This window comes from Danio rerio, chromosome 6 (assembly GCF_049306965.1).
Source record: "Danio rerio strain Tuebingen ecotype United States chromosome 6, GRCz12tu, whole genome shotgun sequence".
NCBI lineage: Eukaryota > Metazoa > Chordata > Actinopteri > Cypriniformes > Danionidae > Danio > Danio rerio.
Window position 1 is genome coordinate 52,114,092 of NC_133181.1, and position 24,487 is coordinate 52,138,578.

At 35.6% G+C, this 24,487-nt stretch overlaps 3 protein-coding genes across 3 annotated transcripts; 1 reads left to right on the top strand and 2 right to left on the bottom strand.

Annotated features, from left to right (window-relative positions):
• The first annotated feature begins 617 nt into the window (after positions 1 to 617).
• Positions 618 to 10,368, top strand: LOC101883319 (uncharacterized). The gene is made up of 5 exons (XM_005172116.6): positions 618 to 700; positions 2,233 to 3,046; positions 4,568 to 4,708; positions 6,388 to 6,458; positions 9,457 to 10,368. The coding sequence occupies exons 2-5, from the start codon at positions 2,242 to 2,244 to the stop codon at positions 9,775 to 9,777; spliced, it is 1,338 nt and encodes a 445-aa protein (XP_005172173.1). The 5' UTR covers positions 618 to 700; positions 2,233 to 2,241; the 3' UTR covers positions 9,778 to 10,368.
• A 3,095-nt stretch (positions 10,369 to 13,463) lies between these two features.
• Positions 13,464 to 19,205, bottom strand: LOC137495934 (uncharacterized). Its single transcript, XM_073954860.1, has 5 exons — positions 18,976 to 19,205; positions 15,847 to 15,981; positions 15,673 to 15,753; positions 15,337 to 15,356; positions 13,464 to 13,949 (listed from the first exon to the last, which is right to left on the bottom strand). Exons 1-5 carry the CDS (start codon positions 19,173 to 19,175, stop codon positions 13,486 to 13,488), a joined length of 900 nt encoding a protein of 299 aa, XP_073810961.1. The 5' UTR covers positions 19,176 to 19,205; the 3' UTR covers positions 13,464 to 13,485.
• Positions 19,206 to 21,290: 2,085 nt separating this feature from the next.
• Positions 21,291 to 24,067, bottom strand: rplp2 (ribosomal protein, large P2). The gene is made up of 5 exons (NM_212743.1): positions 24,056 to 24,067; positions 22,910 to 23,033; positions 22,466 to 22,514; positions 22,287 to 22,385; positions 21,291 to 21,424 (listed from the first exon to the last, which is right to left on the bottom strand). Exons 2-5 carry the CDS (start codon positions 23,030 to 23,032, stop codon positions 21,348 to 21,350), a joined length of 348 nt encoding a protein of 115 aa, NP_997908.1. The 5' UTR covers position 23,033; positions 24,056 to 24,067; the 3' UTR covers positions 21,291 to 21,347.
• Between the last annotated feature and the right edge of the window lie 420 nt (positions 24,068 to 24,487).

Below are 24,487 nucleotides of genomic sequence, written 5' to 3' on the forward strand. Positions count from 1 at the left end.
TTCACCCCCAAAAAATGTTATTCTCTCTCTCTCTCTCTCTCTCTCTCTCTCTCTCTCTTTCTCTCTTTCTCTCTCTCTCACACACACACACACACACACACACACACACACAAACACACACACACAGGTGGTTCTAAATCTTCATGAGTTACTTTCATCTGAATATATTTTGAAGAAAGCCGAAAACCTGTAACCATTGACTTCTGTATAGAAACAAATGCCAGTGAACGGTTACAGGTTTGCTTTCTACAGAATATATTCTTTAGTGTGCAACAGTAAGAAAGACAAACAATTCTGGAACAATTAACGTTAAAGTCTGAGAGAAATTATGAATAAGAGAAAACTTTTCCATAAGCCAAACTCAAAACTAGGAGTGGCGGGGGCCTAATTAATATTTATTGAAAATTAATTCATATGACTCATATTTACGATCAAAATTACATGTACTAGGTTTCATTTTAAATTATATTCTATCACCATTTCCCTATTCGCCTTGGCACATGAACAAAATTCTGTCGACAGAAACTGTAAACATCACCTGACAGACCCATTACCTGTGACTTTAGCGCCTTCTGGTTGGTGCCTTACAAAATGGGCGTCTCTCAAACGCTGCTTTCAGACGTCTATGGTTCCTCAAAAGTCTGCACAAACAGCCGGTCACCACTGGAGATTGGACTAACATCAACGAGTGAGAGAAACAGTAAGACAAAATTAAGTTATTCGATTAATTAACGTACAGTAACGTTCATGTTGTGTTGTCGTATTTGTTGTTCTTATCTAGCTGAATATACGCGGGGAATTTTCGTGGAATTTCCGTTCTTAAAGGCACAGTTAACGCAAAAATAAGAACGTATTATTTGTCTTCATAATGTTCTACGTTAGGAAAACCACGTAAAACAATATGATTCTCTTTCATATGATTATCTCAAAATAAGTTTTGATACAATAACTGTAAATGGTGACCATTGAGTACTGTACTGGATAGTTCACTTCCTCCATTTTAAGCTCTTCATAATATTTACAGTACCTACTTTAGTTTTCTTCCAAAGACAGTCATACAGATTTCAGAACTGCTGGGTTCAACTAGATTTAACGAATGATATTTTAATTTATTCAATAAAATGCATTTAATTGCATTGCAGTTTGTAGTACATGCTATAATCATCAGGGGCAGATTTAGTGATTTGGGGGGACCTAGCAACTCCAGTCCTGAAAATGCACCATTTCTACTTTTATTTAAATTTTATTTATTTTGCTGTTTTTTTTTTTTTTTTACATCATTCAATCTTTTTTTCTAAGTTTATTCTTAATGTAAGCTTTACATTTAAAATATTTATATTTCGTAAAATGAATTTACAGCTAAAAATAATTATATACTTTTTATAATATTGAATGTTTTTTCATAATAGTATTATGACATAACAACATAACATTACATTATAATAGTAATATATTTTGTTGTGTATTAAATAATATTTAATTACGTAATAATTTTATCTGTTTGCCTCTCATACAAAATATGATAGAAAACAATGTTATATATAGTTTATAGGTATAATTTATACTTCTAGTAATTTATTGAGGGCCCCCAGATATCTGCGGCCACTTACCTTGCTTTTTGGTTAAATCTGCCCCTGATAATCATACAAACAAAGCTACAAGTTGAATGAGCTGTCAGATTTTTGTTCAAAAATTTTGAAATGTTTAAAATGTTAAATCGCAAACAGTAATATTGTCTTCATTTACTTATCAAGTAAAACATATTTATTACAAAGGTTAAAAGAGATTAAATTCAAAGAGATTAAATACAGTAAAGGTGAGTTATAATGTGTAATAATCTATGCAGCAATTAATCAAAAGATATTCAGATTGTAAGCATTGGTAATTAGCTTGTACCAGGTTTTAAGTTATTTTCAGTTAACTCAGATAACTAGAAAAGTAACAAAACTACATGTGTTTCAATCCAGTATGGTGATGAATTAAATTTAAATGATAAACACCCAATTATACTGCATTATGGATTGTTTTTGTGTGGCTATTATTATTAACTGGAAATGAATAACACCAGAATGCTGGCATATTTAAACTATTAGCTATCTTGAGGTAAAAATATAAGGTGTATATGCCTCTTTAAGTATACATTGGCTCTCTTGATGGATATTGGCATTGTTGGTTATTTAAAAAAACCCTAATGCTATTCAACCACTAACACTAATGTTAATTTCTTCACAGTATTTCAGCATGGCAACCATGTCGACAGACCAGAATAATACACAACCTGTTCCTCAGCTGCTGTCAGTCGGAGAAAAGGAAAAGAAACGTCTTCTAGAGGTGTACGTTAAGCGAAGTCTCAGCCTTAACGATGGATCACAGAGTACTCCCAGAAAGGAGCAGAGATCACACAAATGGGTTCCCATCGTCGAGAAAAAGACAAGAGATCGCAGACATTCCAGCGATACATCTCTGAACTTAACTTCACAAGCCTCAATCTCGGATGAAGACATTAGATTTGAATCCATTCCTGAAACGCCACTGGACAAAAAAGAGACACAGTCTGAGAAGAAATCTAAAAAGCGGGGAGTTAAGGAGAGTTTGCGGCAGAATGATGGATCTAATGCGTCTCAGAAGTCCAATGGCAAATCCAAGAAGTGGTTTCAACGTTTGGATAAGGGCAAGGAGGAAGGTGGTCAAATCAGTGAGGCTTTACCCACTCAAACAAATACAGTTACTGCTGGAGATAATAATGCAAAGGTGCTCGAAAATGCAGAGTCGTCTACAGTGGAAAAGAAAGAAAAGAAGGCAAAGAAACCCACAGTGTGGAAGAGTTTCTTGAGTTGGTTCACCAAAGAAAACACTGAAAAGGAACAAGAACATCAGAGAACTGAAGAAGATGCTCCACACACCAAACCCTCTTCACCTCAGATCTCCTGCTTGCCTTTAGCCGATGCCCTGTCCAAAACTGACAACAACATACGCCGTTCGAAACCTTTGAAAAAGAAAAAGTCGTTTAAATGGAGGCGAAGCGGAGATACGTCAACTGCTAAATGTATGTATCTGATAGAACTTATTTGTGTTTATTTGAAGCTGGAATAAGGGCTGGCAATATGATAAAAATATATTCTGATAACGATATGAATCACGATATTCTGTAAATTCAATCAATTAATAGTATATAAATATTTTTTTTCTTTTTTAAACAATTTAAAGTATATATTTGAAAAATCTGCTTATTCTTGTGTAAATATTTTTCTCACTTTATTTAAAACTTCAGGGCAAATGATTAATTTAGGAATGGAGAAATATAAAATATATCAATGAAATATTAAACACTATTCCTAAATTAATGATTACAGTCCTGACTTAAAATATGACTTAATTAACCTCCTAAAATCAGGGACCTGGTACTGGGTCCGTGACGTCATTTACTTCTCCATTCTTTAAATTTTAAAGGTCTGTAATGGCCCAATAACCCCATAAGTGGTTCCGTTCTCTCATCACTTGGAATAGAATAACTTTTGCATAGATTATAATAGACATTTTCTTGTTTTCTTAATATTACTGACATGTGCAGGAACTACTAAAATTAATTACAGCAACCTAGACCACACAGAACCAAAAAAGGTACACTTTCAAATTTAGGTTTACAAAAAAACGCTTTTTTAGGGATTTATTATAACACGGACAACATATATAATTATTAATCAATTTCAACTGTGTTTTTTGAAAATTCAAAGGGTTTTCTTTTAAATGATACCAAACTTTTGCATTTAAACCTCTGCACGTGGATTTGGGAAGCTTTTAAATTTGTGTAGGCAAAATCCAGGCGGAAACCCAAAAATAGCACTCGACTTTAAAATCGTAAATGTAAACATTGTACATTCAATATTGCCGCTTTTTGCAGTACTGCCGCTATAATGCCGTGTAATATTGCGCTCATATAAATTATGGAAATGTATTACCATAAACAATATATTTTGCGACACCATGGAATAAATTATATACATATATGTTATTATACGATATACACATTTTCTATGATAAATATTGCGATATTGGGGAGTCAAACAGTATTCAGGTGCGGAAATTGAGTAATCACAATACTAAAATGCTTTTATTACTTGGTTTGGTCTCGTTTCTAGTCCAAATATCAAAAAATTCTTAGAGCAAGTAAAATTATGGTTTTGTTTTCACCGACAGAAAAAATAAGTCAAAATTAAGAGATTGTCCTTAAAACAAACAAAATTATCTGCTAGTAGGGTAAGTGAAATAATCTTGTTTTTGCTTTAAAATGTAGATATTTGGTCTAGAAACAAGACAAAGGTCTATTTTTTAGTAATTATATAAATACCTTATAAATGCATTGATTAAATACAATTATGTAGCTCCTGCTCAACTATAAATCAGACACACTATTGGGGATGCGCATATTGCGATATCGATGCTAAAGCGATATATTGTGCAGCCCTTATATATATATATATGTGTGTGTGTGTGTGTGTGTATGTGTGTATATATATTTTGTACAGCCCTAGTTGGAAAATTTCTAATGGAGTTTGACTTTTCGCAGCTGTGGAGATGGTGGAACACAGCAATTCATACTACGAGAAAATGTCAGAGGAACTGGAGAAAATTGTGCATGAAGTGAAAGACAGTCCAACCGATGACAATCCCACTTCTCCACCAACAGCCCAGAATGCCTGCGCAGAAGGTTAGTGTTATTATGGTAAACTGTATTTGAATCATGCAAAGGAGATGGGTTAAATATTAGGTAGACTGAAAGCCACACACCAGTATAGAGTAGTTGTTGCTTAAGTAAAACAAATGAACATAAATAAGGGTTAAAGGTGTTGTTCATTCTCAGAAATTAAACTGAAACACTCTTTTACTTTGGGGGAATCAAAAAAAAGTTTTTTCCACCTGTAACAAACATGCTAACTACAATGAAAGAAGATTGCTTTGTATGAAGGATAGAAATGTGGAACAAGAATTTTCCTTAAAGGGACAGTTCACACGTCATGATTTTGCAAAGTATGATGCAATCCTGGATTAACATCTATGTTGATCCTGGAACATCATTTTTGTACTAAAATGTAATCCATACCTATTCCCTACCCCTAAACCCAACCATAACTACATTATTTCCAAAATCAGAGGGGAATAATAAATGGATAGCCATCATGTATAAGTGCATAAACCTATCCTAACCTTAACACAGTCAGTACGATTGGAATGTTGTGATGTTAATCCAGGAACATGTCCTACTTGAAGAAATCAGGCTGGCAGGACAGTTCACCCAAAAATGAAAATTGCCATTATTTACTCCCCTTTCACTTGTGATTCACCTGTTCTAACTTCGGTTTAACACAAAAGAGGATATTTTGAAGAATGTTAGAAACCTTTAGCCTTTGACTTCTTAGTATATTTCTTTCCTGATTTTGATGTTCTTCATAAAATCATTTCTGCTTAAACAGAAAAAAACTCCAAAAACTCTTTGATACCACTAGAGGGAGATTAAATTGTAATTTGTTTTTATTTTGAGGTGAACTATCCCTTTAAGAACAAGTTATCATTAAAAGAAGAGATCACCAAAAATGACATTTTACTCACCTTAAAGAGGTTCCAACCTATGTTGTTTGTTTCTACTATTTAACACACAGACAAAAAGGTATTTTTGAGGAATGTTAGTTTGACTGCACCCGTTGAACTTCTTTAGCCTTGGGACAAAACAATCAGTGGCTACTGCAACTTTTTGGTTGAATATCTTCTTTTGTGTTCCACCAACGAAAGTGTTTGTTTAACGTTTAGATATTTGGAACAACGAAATCAGAATGACAAAAATATTCTGTTGTTGAACGAACAGGTTATCAATTAAAGGGCTAGTTCACCCAAAAATAAATGTGTTCACTATTTACAAGTTGTGTATAAACTTGTTTTTGGGTGAACTATCCCTTTAAGCAGTATAGCTGCAAATTAAATGCATTCTACTATAAATTATTAGTTTTTTAAACAATATACTGATATTTCTCAACAGACACATAGGAGAATTTAAAATTTCACAACTTTAACAGTTCATAGTGACCATGTAGAGCAAAGCAATAACTATACATTTCCATATAAATTGTCTGTAACTTCTAAAGTACTGTCATTTAATTATGTACTTCCTCTCCATGTTCTTAGTCACACACATGCTTCAAACGTCTAGAAAACACAATCATAAAAGGTTTTATGATTTTTGTCCTTTGGAATGTGACAGATATTGACATACCATCTTGTTACTCTATAGTAAAACAGTGTGAAAAGAGTGTATGCAAAGAGTTAAAAATATTCAGTATAGATTTTGGATTGTTTACTGATTTTAATTCATGTTTTTAATGTTTTTCCCACTAGTCTCTCAAGAAGAGGCTATCAGGAGAATCATAGAACTGATAAAGCAGCAAGGAGACAAAATAAATGACACGGTAAGCATCTCGTTCCCTCCTGAGACCAATATCTGGCACAGTTTCATATGTGTGAAATGCTAAAGTGTGTTCTTTCGGGGGAATACTCCCTTAGGTTGCATTTCAGTCCAATTTTGTGTCTAAGGGTGCTTTCACAAGCTGAAGATCCCTTGTTTTGTTCAGAAACAGGGATTAAACAGGCAAATTAAACAGATTAAACAGGTTACTAAACAGACAAAAATAGTTCAAACTCGTCACGTGCGAGTAAACTCTCCTCACATTGTTCAGAGTTTGGTTTATATTTCCGAATTCCACTCAGCTATCATACGTCATTATTTTAATGTATGATGATAAGAAATGAGACGATATACGTGAAAAGATGCTCTATAATCTTAAATGATAAAACCCAGAGATTTTGTCATCACCAAATATAAATCAGATGTAAGAATTTTTCATAGCCTCATTTCAATTTTCAAGGGTTTAAAATGTATATCAATTCGATATCAGAAGTTGAGTTAACCAAAACGTTAATTATATTACTTTTTTTAATAGTTCAGACAGAATGCTTTTATAACCTAGTTGGTCTTACACCACCCAACCTGCTTCGAGCTGGGATTGAACCGGCGACTTTCCACATGGGTGTCGATTGCTCTAACAAGGAGACTATGGCCTCTAGCATCTGTTGCTAGAGCACCTTTTAGAGATCCGAGGAGTGAGGTTTACCTGCACAGCACTTCACTAGCTGGCCTCCATTACGCTCATCCCACTAATCCTCACTCCCAAGCTGGGTCACGGCACCAGTGTAACCCTGCTCCGAGCTGGGATTGAACTGGTGACTCTCCACATGGGAGTTGGTTGCTCTAACAAGGAGGCTAAAGACCATAACCTCTTGTGTCTGTCGCACAGCACTTCACTAGCTGGTCTCCGCTACAAGTTCACTTTCTATTTGACATGAAACACACTTTCTGGTTGAAATGATATCTCTACTTATCATTCTCCTTTCTTATGCTGCGGTCACACCAGATGAAGCGTCGAGCGAGAGTGATTTACATGTTAAGTCAATGCATAGGCACGAATAGACATCCTGCGGCGCGATATGCTTGAGTGACGCAATTCGTGAGAATGAGGCGGCGCGAATGTCCACTGAAGTTCAGATTTTCCAACTAGAGCTATACGTGTGTAAAGCCCTGCTCACTCTGTGAGATTTCAGCCACGATTTTAGTCATCTAAGACAAATTTGGGAAATCCTGGGCTAAAATTGGTGATCTTTGATTGTTGGTTTGACATTTTTACTGACAGCTGCTTAAAGCCCGTTGTGATCAGATTTTTGATGAAGTTTCCGATGACGTTCTGGCAGTGTCAGAACAGCCAACAGGAGCTCCGAATTTGATAACGCAATCCATGCGACAAGTGAAATGACCATGTGGAAACGTGGTAAAGTCTAGATTGGATACGTGGCCTACCGGAAGTGCGATATGCACATCAATTATAGCAGCATTTTTTTATGACACTGTATAACAATAATTAATATTTTTACAGTACTGTGACAATTGGGTTTAGGGTTGTGGTGGTTGTAGGCAATAAAAATACAATTTATTAGGTAATTTAATAGATTACATACATAATAGTCTGAACAGCTACTGTTTTTACATCACTGTGATGGTGGGGTTTAGCGTTGAAGTGGGGGTAGACGTTAATAAAATGCAATAAATGGGAAATTTAATAAGTATAAATAATTCTCGTTAACTTCCGGCCACAACGATATCCGATCTAGCAACAACTGGGAAATGTCAAAATTGTTTTTTTTTTCTTTCTGGTTTTATTATTAAGACACACTGTGTGCAAAATTACCATTACAGATAGTTTACATTTGCAGTGAGGAATCATTTAAGAACGCGGGATAGTGAAAGTGTCAAGGGTGGATGACGTCAAACACCGGGGGCGTTTTTCTTTTGTGTTTGGCGCGTCTTCATTGTCGTTCAGTCTGACTTTATGAAAGCTGAGATCTTATAGTGTAACATGGGAGCCATGTTTATGCAGTCTGACATGTTACAATCATTCAGGATTATATAAAACAATTCAAAAATAAAATTTTGCACAGTGTAAGAAGGCCTTAAGTCATGCAAAACATTCAACTCGCATCACGTCATTTGCACCACAGGATGTCTATTTGCGTCTTTACATGTAAATCACTCACGCTTGACGCTTCATCTGCATCTGGGGTGAACACAGCATGAGAAGAGAGAATGATGAGTAGAGATATCACTCCTACCAGAAAAAGTATGTTAGCCAATCAGGAGTTTTCCCCTGTAGGGGCGTGATTATGACGTAGTGCTAGTTATTGGTGTCCTGGGAGAAAATCCTCGTGCCAACAAAGGACAATAGTTCATCAGGCTGGGTTCAGTCTAAAGAACCGCTGAAAGCTTCCATCATGCAGGTATATTTTCTGGAGGAGTAGATGAACTCACAGAGTTGGGTGCACCTCTGATTGGATCTAGTGGACTCAGACACGCCTCCAAAGGAATCAACGCTGTTTATCAGCCTTCCTAAAGCACATAAACACAGCTATTCTCTCAATAAAATCCATGTTAGCCATTTAGCAAGGAAGCTACGCGTCTATTGTGAAGTGAATTTGACACGCGAATGAAGCGAGTAAACTCAAAATGTTCACACGTCTTTTAGGTGTGAATAGCACGATTTATCCGTCCGTGCCGCGTCTGGTGTGAACACCACATTAAAGCTGTATATATGCCCATTACACGTCCATAATAAACTATGATATAGCCTGGTTCATTGGATCGTATTGCTTTCTCACTACAACTTAACCTCTCCAGAGTTTTTTTTTTTAATTGTGCAGAGACCACCTTGTTCAGGCGTTCTCGGACCATTTGTTTTGTTTACGCCTAAACGAAGGGGGCAAACGCACCAGATTCTGAAACAAACGTCAATGTGTGAAAGCATCCTAAAGGTGGAGTGGAACCCAGAATTTATGTTTTCTCTTCTCTTGTCTCCCCCGCAGCTAAAGGAAAACCCCACTGTATGTGCCTATCTGGATTCTGGCTTCTCCTATAGTTCCTTCCAGCAAATGGCCGATCAATATGTGCAGTCGGAAGTTCCCAATAAGAAAACCCATCAGCCTGTGGTGGCACCAGAGCTGGTGAAGTTCGCTTTTACGCTGGATTTTACCGCCAGAGTAGCTAATCTACACAGCCAATCCACAGGCCAGATCATGGGCTTCGGGAACCAGTATCTCCAGGATCGCTTCACTCACATGAGCGAGAGCCATCCGCATCTCGCTGACATTAAAGCAGGAGACCGGAGAACGCTCAACCTGGAGTAAGAATAGATTAGCTTGTAGAAGTGTGAAGTTTCACCTGCTGGATTACATTTGAAGCCCAAATAGACATATATGGAAATACATGCAAATGACACGTATGACATACAAGTTCGTAGTTGAAGTTTGCATATATAAAATGTGTGTCATATATGCACATATATTTTGAAATATTAAACTATAGCTAAAGTTGTTTTTCTGTATTTTATCTTATTTTATTCCGTAACTTTTTTTACTTATTGATAATCTGTTTCTTTTTTAAGGTCACTTGCGGTCGTTTAAGCATTTCACGGCATATTATACTATGTATGAATGTGTGTGTGACAAATAAAATTTGATTTGATATTGCAAAAATGGTGGCTCAGTGGTTAGCACTGCTGCCTCACAACAAGAAACTCACTGGTTCGAGCCAAGACTGGACCAGTTGGCATTTCTGTGTAGAGTTTGCATGTTCTCCCCGTGTTCGCATGGGTTTCCTCCGGGTGCTTCTGTTTCCCCCCAAGAAATGCTCTATTGACCTTATTCTAAAATGCGGAAGTGCGCCTGTTTTCGCGATTGTCTTAGAATTTCCGTTTCAGTCGCCTATGGGAGAAATGACAAGGAATAATAAACGGCAAAAAACGGTCAAACTACTTGCTCTACAAACAAATGTTTGCATGACTATACAGACCAAGTAGAATAATATAACAAGGAAATATCAGTTTGCAACATCAAACAGAGAAACAAGCAGTTTTTAATGTCTAAAAATGAATGGAAGTGAATGAGACCGGAAGTCTCGTGCCAAATAGATTCGATTGGCAGCGCCCGCTCGTCTGCGGAGAATAAGGTCAATAGGTGAATTGAATAAGCTAAACTCTTAGTGTATGAGTGTGCGTGTGAATAAGAGTGTTTGGGTGTTTCCCAGTACTGGGTTGCAGCTGGAAGGGCATCCTCTGCTTAAAACATATGCTGGATAAGTTGGCAGTTCATTCCGCTGTGGCGACCTCTGATAAATAAGGGACTAAGCTGAAGGAAAATAAATGTGTATTGCCTAAATGGCCATTCATTATACATATTTTTAATTATTGAGACTAAAAATATGTGCTTATTATGTTACCTATTATGTTACATATGTGTTTATATATACTTGTAGCTAATATATTAGAACATATATGGACATATTTTAAATTCTAATAGTTGAAGAACAAAATGAAATTGCCATTTTTGCAATATGCATATGATATATACACACCCAATCAATAGTTTGGGGTCAGTTTTTTTTTTTCTTTTTTTAAAGAAAATTATTTTGTTTATCAAGGTGGCATTTATTAAATGTAAAAAAAAATGTAAATACTTATTTATTAAATGTTTATTTATGACTTATTGTATGTAGTTTCAAATGAAGTTATTACTCCAGTCAGGATCACGTGAGTGATGAAGCTGAAAGTTCTTCTTTAAAATCACTGGAATAAATTATTCTATTAATATATAAACTACTTTTGAACAGTTATTTTTATAGTGCAATAATATTTCACAATTTGTACTGTATTGTTGATTACATAAATGGAGCTTTGATGAGCAGGATTAGCTCATTTTAAAACATTTAAAACATCCCACTGACCCCAAACTTTCGGTAGTGTATCTGAAATCAAAATCTGAACTTGTATGTCATTTGCATATATTTCCATATATCTGATTTCTATATGGGAATGTGGCATCATAAAGGGAACGAGATTTTAAAATGTATTTTGCACAGCAACACAAATATTGTGTTAACATGCCAGATTACTGTGAAATCCATGCAAGACTGTGAATATTCAACATTCGTGAATAATATTTTTTTAAAGAAACCAGCACTTAAGATGAGCTCTTCATATGCACATACTAAATCTTAATATATAATGACTTGTTTGTGTTATTTTGTCATAAAAACATGAAGTAAGCTAGGTAAATCTAATGTGAATTGAACAACTGACAAATTTGCACAGCTTGCATTTGTTATTTTTATTATATAATGTCATTTTATCTACACTATACCTCAAAATTGTACGTTCTGTTCACTAAGTATATTTGTATGCTAGCTGTATTGTAACTGTGTATGCGGGCATATGCAGAATGTTTGCATCATAAAGATTTAAGTATATTAAATAAACTGAGTTTTGTAAAGTGTTGTCCGTGATTTCTTTTATTTTCATCCATATTATCTATGAAGTAAAGATCCATTTAAATGATTACTTTCTGTTATTATTTGTGCAACTTTTTTGCACATGGCTATATTTATCCATATTTTATTTAAAGTCAAATCCATCTTCGTATGTTGTTTATTATTATAAGGTACCTATTAGATCCATTAATGGTTAGGGTTTTTTTATTTAATTCTTACTAATTCATATAAATACTCATGTAGTTAGTTATATTGTTAAGTGCTTTGTTTATATACAACCAATTAATTTATATATATATATATATATATATATATATATATATATATATATATATATATATATACACACACACACAATTACACTACAATTAATACAAATGTACAATTTACTATGACCACTTTTTAATATTATTTATAATCACAGTGGAGCCCAAAATGACTAATTAAATGAAATTTCACATCTTTGCCACAATCCCTCGATTTTTTTTATTAATTTGATATCAAATTTAGTATGATTAATTATGATTTTATATACTTTAATGTTTTCGTTTCTCACACACACACACACATACATACATACATACATACATACATACATACATACATACATATACATATATATATATATATATATATATATACACACACACACATACATATATATATATATATATACATACACACACATACATATATACATACATATATATATATACATACATACACACACACACACACACACACACACACATATACATATATATATATATATATATATATATATATATATATATATATATATATATATACATCTGAAGTCAGAATTATTAGCCCCCGTTTATTTTTTCCCCCAATTTCTGTTTAACAGAGAGCAGATTTTGTCAACACATTTCTAAACATAATAGTTTATTAACTCATCTCTAATACCTGATATATTTTATCTTTGTCATGATGACAGTAAAATATATTTGACTAGATATTTTTCAAGACACTTCTATAAAGCTTAAAGTGACATTTAAAGGCTTAACTGGGTTAATTAGGTTAACTAGGCAGGTTAGGGTTATTAGGCAAGTTTTTGTATAACGATGGTTTGTTCTATAGACTATTGGAAAAAAAATTTGCTTTAAGGGGTTAATAATTTTGTCCTTAAAATGGTGTTTAAAAAATGTAAAACTTTTTTATTCTAGCCTAAATAATACAAATAAGACTTTCACCAAAAGAAAAAATATTATCAGACATACTGTGAAATTTTCGTTGCTCTTTTAAACATCATTTGGGAAATATTTAAAAAGGAAAAACAAATTCAATGGGGTATATATATATTTATTATTATTATTATTTATTATTTTTTTTTTTAAAGCTGAATGATGATGGAACATTATTTACCCAAATTTTGACATTTTATTGTCATTGCAGTTATCTGAAACAGACACTTGCATGATTTCTATGAATTTATAATCACCTTGTGAAGTTCACTAGATGCAAACATATTTTACACATGTATACCTTGCCATATATGCCAAATATACTACAAACGTACACTTTGCGGACCATATTTAACACACTTTCTTTTACTCTTCCTCTTGCGCATCCATGCAGGAGATAAAAGGGTAAGAGAGATCCTCATCTTCATTCCTCCAGTCCTGTAATAATCTTCCCTCGTGATCATACATGTTCCTCTGAAGCTGTGGCGTTTCTGTTTTTTTGTTGTTGTTTTTTTTGTCTATTTCTAACTTTACATCGAGCTGCATGTGGAAGGTTGAATACCGTGTTTTTGTAGTGATGTTATCTGTGTTTTTGCAGAAAGTGCCAGATTCACTGAGCTGGAAGCTGAGGCAGACGGGCTGCTTTTGGCTCCTGTGTTTCAGCCGCATCTTTGAGGAAGATGTGGCGAGACGGCATGACAGAAAACGAAAAGCAGAAGAAAGTGAAGGGAAATGGGGAAGGGAGGTTAAAGAAAGAGCTGGCAGACAGAACCAAGGTGCAAGTGCGGGGACCAAAGGCAAAAGCAGGAGTCTGTAAAATTCAGGAAGATCTAATCATGATATTGAAATCTGAATATACATCAATCTATACATTATTTAGCCGACACATTTATCCAAAACTAATTGGATTTCTTGGTAATCATTCATTCATTTTCCTTTGGCTTAGTCTCTTATGTATCAGGGGCCACCACAGTGGAATGAACCGCCAACTATTCTAGCATATGTTTTACACAGCGGATACCCTTCCAGCAGCAACTCAGTACTTGGAAACACCCATACACACTCATTCACACACACACTTGAACACTACGGCCATTTTAGTTAATCCAATTTACTTATAGTCCATGTCTTTGGATTGAGGGGGGAAACAGAGCACCCAGGCCAGAGGAAACCCACACAGAGTTGCCAACTGGCCCATCTGGGACATGAACCAGTGTCCTTTTTGCTGTGAGGTGACAGTGCTAACCACTGAGTCACTGTGCTGCCCAGCTTATTATATATTTTTAGCTTATTGTTTCAGTGTGGAGTTTGCATGTTCGCGTGAGTTTCTTCCTGATTTCCCTCACAAGTCCAAACACATGTGCTATAGGTGAATTGGGTAGGCTAAATTGTCCATAGTGCATGTATGTGAATGTGTGTGTATAAGGGTTTCCCAGTGATGGGTTGCAGCTTGGAAGGCATCCGCTGTGTAAAACATATGCTGGATAAGTGGGCGGTTCATTCCGCTGTGGCGACCCCAGATTAATAAAGGGATTAAGCCGAAAAGGAAATGAATGAATGTATTGATTGCATGTATAAATTTGTTATAAATGGGTTGATTTTGTTCCAGACACATACAATAAATGCTTAAATATCTATTACATATGTGGTACTGCTTATATTATTTCACCATCTGTACACCAATATAAGTAGTGAATGTGCATGTCCGTGCATGGGGCTGTGTCGGTGTGGTAATGCTGGTGTGGCTACAGTGCCAGGGCAGATTTTTAGTCCCAGTCCGCCCCTGGCAGGGATACAATCAGCCAGCGCAGTCGTCCCTCCGTAGTGAAAAGCTAAATTTTGTGTCTGTTTGCTTACTTGCGGTAGTTCCATTGGCATTTTCCCACACATTAATTCTGACCAATCGAAAAGCAGTTTAGGAAATATGTTCAATAACATCTGGCCAATGAGTGATGTGGATTTTGTCAGATGACTGCATTTTGGTTCTTTTTAACTGGTTTAAACCAAATCAAGCAGTGTGATGTGAAAACGACCTAAAGACGGCAGAAAATGCTACAATGTATCATTTATTGCCTCTGTTCCGGACCAAATGAACCGAACCACAGATGTGAAAGCACTCTTTCAGGCAGTCTTGGGTACGGTTCACGGGTGCGCACCCGAGTTCAGAAGACAGCATTCTCACTAGCTAAATGAAGCGTACTCTGATGAGAAACAAACCCGAGTGCTGACTAAAAGTGCTAGTGTGAAAACATCCTTAAATATTAGCAAACATGTGCTGTTTTTATGCTTGCAAGGAGTCAAAAACACACATACAGCACCATTAAATAATATGAATAAAAAGTAGATTAAAAAGTGAGAGATGTTAGAGAGCAGATTAACAGAACAGAGTGTGAGTAATAAGAGTGTTGACAAATATTCACTAATGATTTCACATCAGGGAAGTAAAATAGATCACTGGTGTACGATCATGCTCGTCAATCATGTATGAAAAAGCTCCGGTACAAGTTTTACCTGTTCAGCAAAGGTCTTTCCATGTCTGTGAGAGCAAATCACAGATTTACCATCACTTCCTGTTTCAATTCCCTGCCTGTGATCAGAGCCTGCTGGAGAAATGTCTTCAACCAGCACAAAAATCTGTTTCACATCCGTCCACAAACACACAAAACTAAGCATGTACAGATAGGGGCATACAAACCTGAAACAATAGATTAGGAGAGCAGATCTCACCTGTAGATGAATGAGATGAGAGCAGTGGCAGACAGAGTATACGGCAGTAAAGCATAGGATATGAGACGACACGGCAAGAAGTTATTGTGAAACGTCCAGACGCTAAACTGCTCGGCTAAATTACAAAGCAAAGCTGAAAGAGCTTTTATTGTCAGTATGTGCATTTTCCATGTATATTACAATGTTGTATGTTTTTGTTTTTTGTTATGTTTTGTTAAAATACGTAGAATTCTGCAAGCAAATGCTGATGAAACATCTCTGACCATTTTTGCCATTTTCAAATAAATATTTTACAATGCAGGGTGAGTAAAGAGATGAAAGTTCCTTGCTTTCAAAAGATTAATTAAAATAATAATGCAAATATATATTTTATTGCTTATGAATATATACACTCACAGGCCACTTTATTAGGTAAATTTACTAGTACCAGGTATGGAACCCATTTGCCTTCAGAACTGCCCTAATCCCTGATTCAACAAGGTACTGGAAGTATTCCTCAGATTTTGGTCCATATTGACATGATAGCATCACGCAGTTGCTGCAGATTTGCCAGCTGCACATCCATGCTGCGAATCTCCCGTCCCACCACATCCCAAAAAGTGCTTTATTGGATTGAGTTCTGGTGACTGTGGAGGCCATTTGAGTACAGTTTTGAACATTGTCATGTTCAAGAAACCCGTCTGAGATGATTCACACTTTATGACATGCTGCGTTATCCTGCAGGAACTGCCGTCACTGGATATTTTCTCGGTAACATTTTACAATAAGGTTTATTAGCTAATCCATTTACTAACATGAACTAATCATGAACAACACATGTACAGCATTTATTAATCAGAATTGAATTACTAATTAATTCGATTTACTAATGCACTATCCGTGCTTGTTAACATTAGTTAATTCACCATGAGTTAACATGAACTAACAATGAACTACTGTATTTTCATTAACTAACGTTTACTAACATAAATACAGACTGTAGTAGATGTATTGTTCATTGTTTGTTCATGTTAGTAAATGCATTAATTAACATTAACTAATAAACCTTTTTGTATAGTGTGACCATTTTCTCTTTTCCTGACCATTCTCTGTAAACCCTATAGAGATGGTTGTGCGTGAAAATCCCAGTAGATCAGCAGTTTCTAAAATACTCAGACCAGCCCGTCTGGCACCAACAACCCTGCCACTTTTCAAAATCACCTTGCTCCCCCATTCTGATGCTCAGTTTAAACTGCAGCAGATTGTTTTAGCCATGTCTACAAACCTAAATGCATTGAGTTACTGCTATGTGATTAGCTAATCAGAAATTTGCGTTAACGAGCAGTTGGACAGGTGTACCTAATAAAGTGACCAGTCAGTGTATTATTAGTTTATATAACATATTTTCCATCATATATTTTATCAGCATCCATTGACATCTGTGCTAAAATTTAAAAATATATACTATGAAAGTCAATATTTTTCAACATTCTTCAAAATATCTTGTTTTGTGCTCAACAACAGAAGAAAGAAGTCAAGCAGGTTTGGAAGTGGAGCTTGTGTTTGCCCTGGGTGAGCAAATGATGACAGAATTTACATTTTTGGTGAATTAACCCTTTAATTTATTTACCATTTCACAATTTTAGTAAAAATGCTGTGGTTAAAGATATATGTTTACTTGCCGTGTTATATTCGTGGAAAATGTCATGGTTCATTTTTGTATGGGGGCAACTGATCTAAGTAAGGTAAATTAACACTGTGCAAAGTATAAACGTAAACATGATCATTATAATCAATGGTCATCAACAACGAAATCAACTTCTACTTGCCTTTTATCTGCTTTTTGATGTTTATGATGATGAGACAGAATTTAAAAGCAGGGAAATCAATAACTGTAAAAAATATGGACGACGCGACAGCCCTTTTTCCCATTGAACGCCTTGAGGGCAAAACGCCTGCTTGACGGGCACAAACTGTCGCAAAAGACTGCTGAAATTGGAGCCAGACATGCGCAGAAGGACTGTCTGATGGAGCCAGAGGAGGAGCCGCGAAAATGAGCAGAGTCGAGCTTCCAATCAAACGCTTTATGTAAAATCAACTACGCCCCCCGAACTTCTCAGCATGCGTTTGCTGTTATATCAACACAAATGGATGTAATAACGTTAACAAATATGAGGGTTTTATATATTCAATCGCGCCAGCTCCAGGCCGCAGCGCACAACTTACTCGCGGCGTCGCGGGCTGATTCCGGCTCGCATGCGGCAGCTCCTGCTCGCTCGGCCGCCGCATCTGGCTCGATTGACTCGGACTGGAATCGGGCAGTGAGTCCAGGCATCCGGAGTAGGTCCAGCAGAGGTAACATTAGTCAGTCTGAGCTCTAAGAGATAAGTCTCCGGCAGGCGAGAATCTAGCCGGAACTGTGTTTTGCTATCTGGGTGGCTAGGCGTGTATCAGCAAACTAATAAAGCCCGAAAAAAGCCCTGAACTTAGCGAATAAACAGTGTTCCACCAGGATCATGTATGTCAGAAACTATAGTTTACTGCTGAACTCATTTTGTCATGGTAAAATAACACAGAAATCAAATAATAACATTTCAGTCTACTTCAGTCTCCTGCCGAAGCTCAGACGCCGCGCTTTGAGAAACTGTCAATCACAGCTGTCAATCACGATGACACGCCCAGCATTAAATTACTGCTAAAAACAAACTGTTTACAAAAATGAAGATCTGCACCTATTTCAGCACAATAACCAGTGCCTTAATCGACCAGAACTATCTTTCGGGACATTTTATTGCAAGTGTAATATTTTTTTTTATTTGGGCTCAAGTCTCCTTCATTAACACGGAGGAGACGGGCTTTATGACTTGTACTGCAGCCAGCCCCCAGGGGGCGATCTAACGGCCGAAACCTTCACTCAAACGTAGGCTTGCGGCACACTTGAGGGAAATACGTTTGAGACATTGAGCGCGCGTGCAATCAACAAATCCTCGTTTAATAGCTGTGACTAATCTAAATTGACCTGATTGGCTGTTACGTTCTAAAGCTCAACAGAAACGTGCATGATTGGTTAGAAGTCTCAGCGCTGTATTACAACACAAAATGAATATATTTTTAAAGTTTTGGTCGAGTTTTTTATATTTAGCTATCCAGCTTTGTATCCATGCAGGCAGGCTGACATACAGTAACTGCTCCAGTGAGTTCAGGTTCCAGGGTAGATGTTCAAGACCATGATAATACTCTTCTGGTAACTCAGAACACTCTTCTTTACCACAATATCCCTTCTGTTCTTCATTCATCTCATTTTCTCTGACTTCTTTTGACCTCTTCATCTTAACGTCCTCACATTGCATGTATGCTGAAAAAGAGATTCAAAGTTCGAGACATTGGACAAAAAGATTATAATTTTCCAGCCAATGATTCTACTTCAAAGTTCCATGTTAGGTTTAATATGCGTCTTGCCATTTGTTTTTAAGTGAAGGTGACATTTAAAGCAACTTCAAAGTTAAAATTGTTTCAAACGATTTTGTCTTCATGTTTAGTGGGTTGCGCTACGGTCTTTTACAAGATCTGAAATGCAACGTAAATTAAATACTTTTCTTATGTTTCATCTTTACTGAAACCCGCAAAAACTGATTATTATACATTTTTTATCTGCATTTATTAAAATTTGACACAGACAGCATCATCTAATGTAAAATTCGCCATAAACCGCCAGTTAATCTGTTCACGAGTTCAGAAAGAGCCAACATTTGTGAAATCTTACTTGCATGACATTTCAAATCCTCAGAGAGCCAGCAATTACTTCATTCTTACAGTGGTCGGTTAGTATGACAAGGCACTGCTAATTTATACTATTAAGACCTATTTTTATGCTCCACAGGTGATTGACTGATATCAGATCACACATTTGACTGCCCAGCACATGCTGTGATGTTTGCCAGAGACTCATTGTGATGTTTATTTTAGATTCACCTTCCTCCAAAGGGTGATTTGCAGTGGTTGTGTACTTAATAATATCAGTATAATGTGCTGTGAAATACAAAAAGACATGAAATAGACAACCAAACAAGGCTAAATGTGGGCTTTCTGTGAAAAGCTAATGTACAAACATCTGAACAAGTCCAAAACTAGTCATCAAATAGACAGGAATGAATGACTATACATGTAAAGTCAGACATTACTGTCTATTAGATGATTCTAGTCTAGCTTTGGGCTATTCTTAGATGTCAATTAGACTTTCACTGGAAATGCAAATACAGCCTAGTTTAGGCTAGACACCCATGTTTACATGTCTATTAATCACAAAGTTGCTTGGCGAGATGTTTCCTTTGGTTGTTCGGGCATGCCAATACATTTTTTGCCCAATCTTACTAAATAATGGGTGCCGCAAAACAAGTTTAGGAAATGATTTTTGTAAGTCGCTTTGGACAAAAGTGTCTGCTAAATGACTAAATGTAATGTAAATGTGAACAACAGCATTAACACTCTGGCAATGATCACCTCAGGTACTGATATGGTGCTTTATTGAGTGTTAATAATGGGTCTAATGATTTATTTATTTTGATAATACATTGAACTACTTTTTGAGATGGAAACACATTTTGCAGTTTTCCATGCTCCTTCAAGAGATGAAAAAGAAGATCCCTACACTTTAGTGCTCACATTTGTTTTTATATCTAAGTGTTTTTCACTCATTTAAGTCTTTGTTGAACTCTTCTACTGTTAGCCATGAGTTGCATCACAAATTTGCAAAAAGAAGGTTCAAATCTGTGCCTGTACATTTAACTAAATTCCCATAGAGCATTACGAACCACACAAAAACATGCTCATGATTGTATCTGCAGAAGAAATTTATTTATATTTTGCCAAACATTCATTAAAAAAATACTCAAGTATTTTGAGAGCGAATGGAGACACAAACTGTGGTATTTCATGAAGTGGGTGGGGTTAATGCCCTCTCTCTTATTGGTAAAATAATTATACAGCATCATGGGCAATTTAGTTTTGCTGTCCAAATTCAGCTATTAAAATTGAAAATTCTGTCATTTATTCACCTTTGAAATGTTCCAAACCAGTTAAACACAATATAGGATATTATGAAGATTACTGGAAATCTGTAACCACTGAACTTGGCATTTGTTTTCCCTTCTATGAATGTCATTGTTTCCAAGTTTTTAACTTCAAAATAAACTCAAACTGGTTTGGAACAGGTTAAGGATAAAGTAAACGATGACAACTTTCATTTGAGATAAAGTAGCTCAAAGCTCATGGCAAGTATATCTTTAAATATTTACCAATTATCGGTAAACCTCATTTCCAGATTTATAGAATAAGTTGAGTTTTGCTTCTCGAACTTCACTGTTGTGCTCTAAGAGTTGGACGCAAAACTAATTTGCAAGATCTTTTCCACAAACCTGTAATCACAAAATTTATTGACATTTGCACAGACAAATAACCATTAGACATTTTTAAACACAAATGTTTTCCTTTTTTATTGTATTTTCACAGGTACAAAAGAAAGATTAATCAAAGAGGCCAAAGCCCATGTCTTCATCAGACTCTTCAGATTCTTCTTTCTTCTCTTCCTTTTTCTCTTCCGCTGAAATGTAAAACCATGCAATTAAGAAATGACATGTAATGCAGAGATATTTCTGACCTCAGAGACAAGGTATTTTATCATAGAGCAGATCATCCTGCCGATAATTACAGCACTGTTGCAGTTCTGTGGTAAGGTTTGGGAATGCCCCTTTCGATTAAATCTATAACAAACTAACTAGTAACTAAAAATGACAATGAAAATCGCAATTCACACCAGGAAAGAGATCTGATAAACTTGTAAGAGGAGCATTTGATAACATGTAAAGCAATGCACTTGGGAAAAACGTTAACTATGACAATGAAGAAATATATCCAGAACTGATTAATGCAGGACAGTCTGTATCAAAACCATTGACATTCAAAATACTAGGCAGACAATCATATAAATGAAGTAAATCAATTCATTATTTTTTACATTAAGATTTAACATTTTAGTTCTATCAAATTTGTTTTAATTTATAAATATATATTTATTTCTTATTTACTTCACAACAAAATTAATTAAATAAAACTAACTTTTTAAAATTAAACATCTATAATTATTGGTTTTACGCAACATGATATACTCAAAGAGATTATGTTTGCTGTTTGTTCAAACTGTTCAAAACGAAGATTATTTTAAAACAAATTAACAGTTCTATGTTCAATCCACCTAAATTAGTAAATAGCATTAAGTTAACTTAATTACTTCATGTTGAAAATTCTACCAAACATTTTTTACACCATATTTATTTTGAAGAATACTGGCAACCAAATAATTGACAGAACCCATTGAACTCCAAAGCATTAAAAAATACTATGGGACAAACCTGGTACAAAAATAACTTCTTTTATGTCCAACAGAAAAGAAAGAAAGTTCTCACCCGCAGGCGCTTCAGCAGGAGCTCCTCCACCGCCGCCAGCAGAAGCAGTAGAGACCGCCACTGCGCCACCTGCTGGAACGGAGGCTAACTTAGAGAGGCCTGGAAAAAAATAAACACGAAATGTCAGCATCCATCACACATATGACTGTAATAATGCATACATCAATCAGCAGTCTTACCGGCATTCATGACTTCGTTGATGTCTTTGCCATTCAGTTCACTGACGACCTGTTATGGAGCAACAAAAACAGAGCATTGACTCATCTGGGGATTTAGTTGATATAACTGAAAAAATAAAGGAAAATGTAGAAAAATAACCAGAATTGTGTTGAACTCTTTACAATAACAACAGAAAATACCCAAAATATTTATTTATGCAAAGAGGCAAGAAGTGGAGAAGTCTAACAAAATTGAATCCAAGGTTCCCACCCTAAACCAAATATAAATATCCCTGACATTCACTCACTAAAATGCTCACTAAAAAACAGGCCACTGTTGTACACTGCATAATTACACGATTGTCGCTTGAAATGTTAGTACTTCAATAGCCACTATGAGAACATTCATTTTTGAGTGAACCAAGCGATTTAAGAAACTGTCGATTCATTAGAATCAGGACGCACCTTGTTAAGACGCTCATCATCAGCCTCGATCCCGACACTCCCCAGGATGTTCTTGATGTCTTTGGCGGAGGGGTTGGTGTTTCCTCCCAGCACAGCCAACAGGTAAGCGGCCACGTAACGCATTCTAGAAGACAGGTTACACATAGTAATGTGATAAATTAATGTGTCATATATTCATCTTTAATTAAATATTAAATAAATCACATCATAAATCTAGTGCATGAGTTTAAAATAAAAAGTTACACACACAGGTCCACAGAGAACAAAAATATCTGTCAATAAAACTATTACAAAATTCACTTTTACACATTTCTATATGTGATAACACAGTGCTCAAAAAAAACATTAATTATTTTCTCCACTACTGAAAACTAAAGTGCAAAAATTTCAAAATTTAAATTTAAAAAAGGTAACAATTTTCAGCACTTTAAAGTAGGTTTCGCCTAAACAGCACTGCAATTAAATATAGTTTTAATAGATTTGGTATAGGTATAGATTGGTATAGTTTTGAAGGTCTTGACTGAGAGGAATTATTTTTGTCACTACTGTAAAACAGATTATTGAAATAAGGGTGAAATAATACAATTTCAATATAAATATGCCCTTCAACATCTAAATGCATGCTGTTCTCATAAACAACGCCTGGCTAAAATACGACCGAAATCATTAGTATTACAAACTTGTAAACATGGAATTGAATAACACAAACTTTCTTTAACATACTTAAGATGAAATATACATTTAACATAAATGGTGAACGTTAATAATTATACTGTGACATAAAAGACATTACAAGAGGTAAACATGCGGTGAACTGTCAAACTGCTGACTTGAGTTAGGTTTATAAAGCGTGCTTTACTTGCTTGGGTTAAAGTTAGTGACACATTTTAACTGTAAAACCTAATTCAGTTGACAAACACACAATTCACAACGCATTCAGCCATATTTCACTACTACACTAGCGCGAGGAAACAAAATGGAGTACGGTTCTCACTTGACAAGCGTGAGCTTGGAAATAAGGCAAAATTTTAAACACAGACACTATTTAAAACGCTCATTCGGAACAAAATTGGATACTTAAATAAACCAATAAATATGTCATGTGTTAGATTGAAACTTAATGGCAAAATATCGAAAAAAACATACTTTAAGTCTGTGAAAGACACGAAACGTCGGTCACGCTGCAGTTTCCGGAAAGAGAGGACGAGTGGAGAAAAATAGCTGAGGAATGTTGCAGTATGTGATGTTCTGATTGGCTGCTCCACGCGCCCTGACAAAACGGGAGGCGGTGATTGGCCGCTATTTTTTCCGCGCTCATGGTCATGGCGTGATGTCAGTGCTTGATTCAGATAACCATAAATGACTCCAATAGTTAAAAAAAAAAAAAAAAAAAAAGACTCCAATAGTTGTTTGGAAATTTTTTTATACATAAGCAAAAATGCATGGCTTCAATCCCTACTTTTCGACATTTTCTGATTGAAGTTGACTCACTGCTCAAATCTTTCCGTAAATGTCTTTGTAAATTGTTCTTTCTTGCATGAAAATAGTGAAAATAAAGAATTTGTCTTAAATGGAGGT

Bases quoted from the DNA above. Each gene is read 5' to 3' on its own strand.
- LOC101883319 (XM_005172116.6), top strand. From the start codon at position 2,242: ATGGCAACCATGTCGACAGACCAGAATAATACACAACCTGTTCCTCAG. The intron at 3,047-4,567 runs GTATGTATCTGA...GACTTTTCGCAG, and splicing joins AGATACGTCAACTGCTAAAT to CTGTGGAGATGGTGGAACAC. The intron at 4,709-6,387 runs GTTAGTGTTATT...TTTTCCCACTAG, and splicing joins CCAGAATGCCTGCGCAGAAG to TCTCTCAAGAAGAGGCTATC.
- LOC137495934 (XM_073954860.1), bottom strand. From the start codon at position 19,175: ATGCAATGTGAGGACGTTAAGATGAAGAGGTCAAAAGAAGTCAGAGAA. The intron at 15,982-18,975 runs CTGGATAGCTAA...AAAAGCTCTTTC, and splicing joins CTGCCTGCATGGATACAAAG to AGCTTTGCTTTGTAATTTAG. The intron at 15,357-15,672 runs GTGATTTGCTCT...TTTTCACACTAG, and splicing joins CAGGAAGTGATGGTAAATCT to CACTTTTAGTCAGCACTCGG.
- rplp2 (NM_212743.1), bottom strand. From the start codon at position 23,032: ATGCGTTACGTGGCCGCTTACCTGTTGGCTGTGCTGGGAGGAAACACC. The intron at 22,386-22,465 runs GTAAGACTGCTG...ATTTTTTTCCAG, and splicing joins CAACGAAGTCATGAATGCCG to GCCTCTCTAAGTTAGCCTCC. The intron at 21,425-22,286 runs GTGAGAACTTTC...TTTACATTTCAG, and splicing joins TCCTGCTGAAGCGCCTGCGG to CGGAAGAGAAAAAGGAAGAG.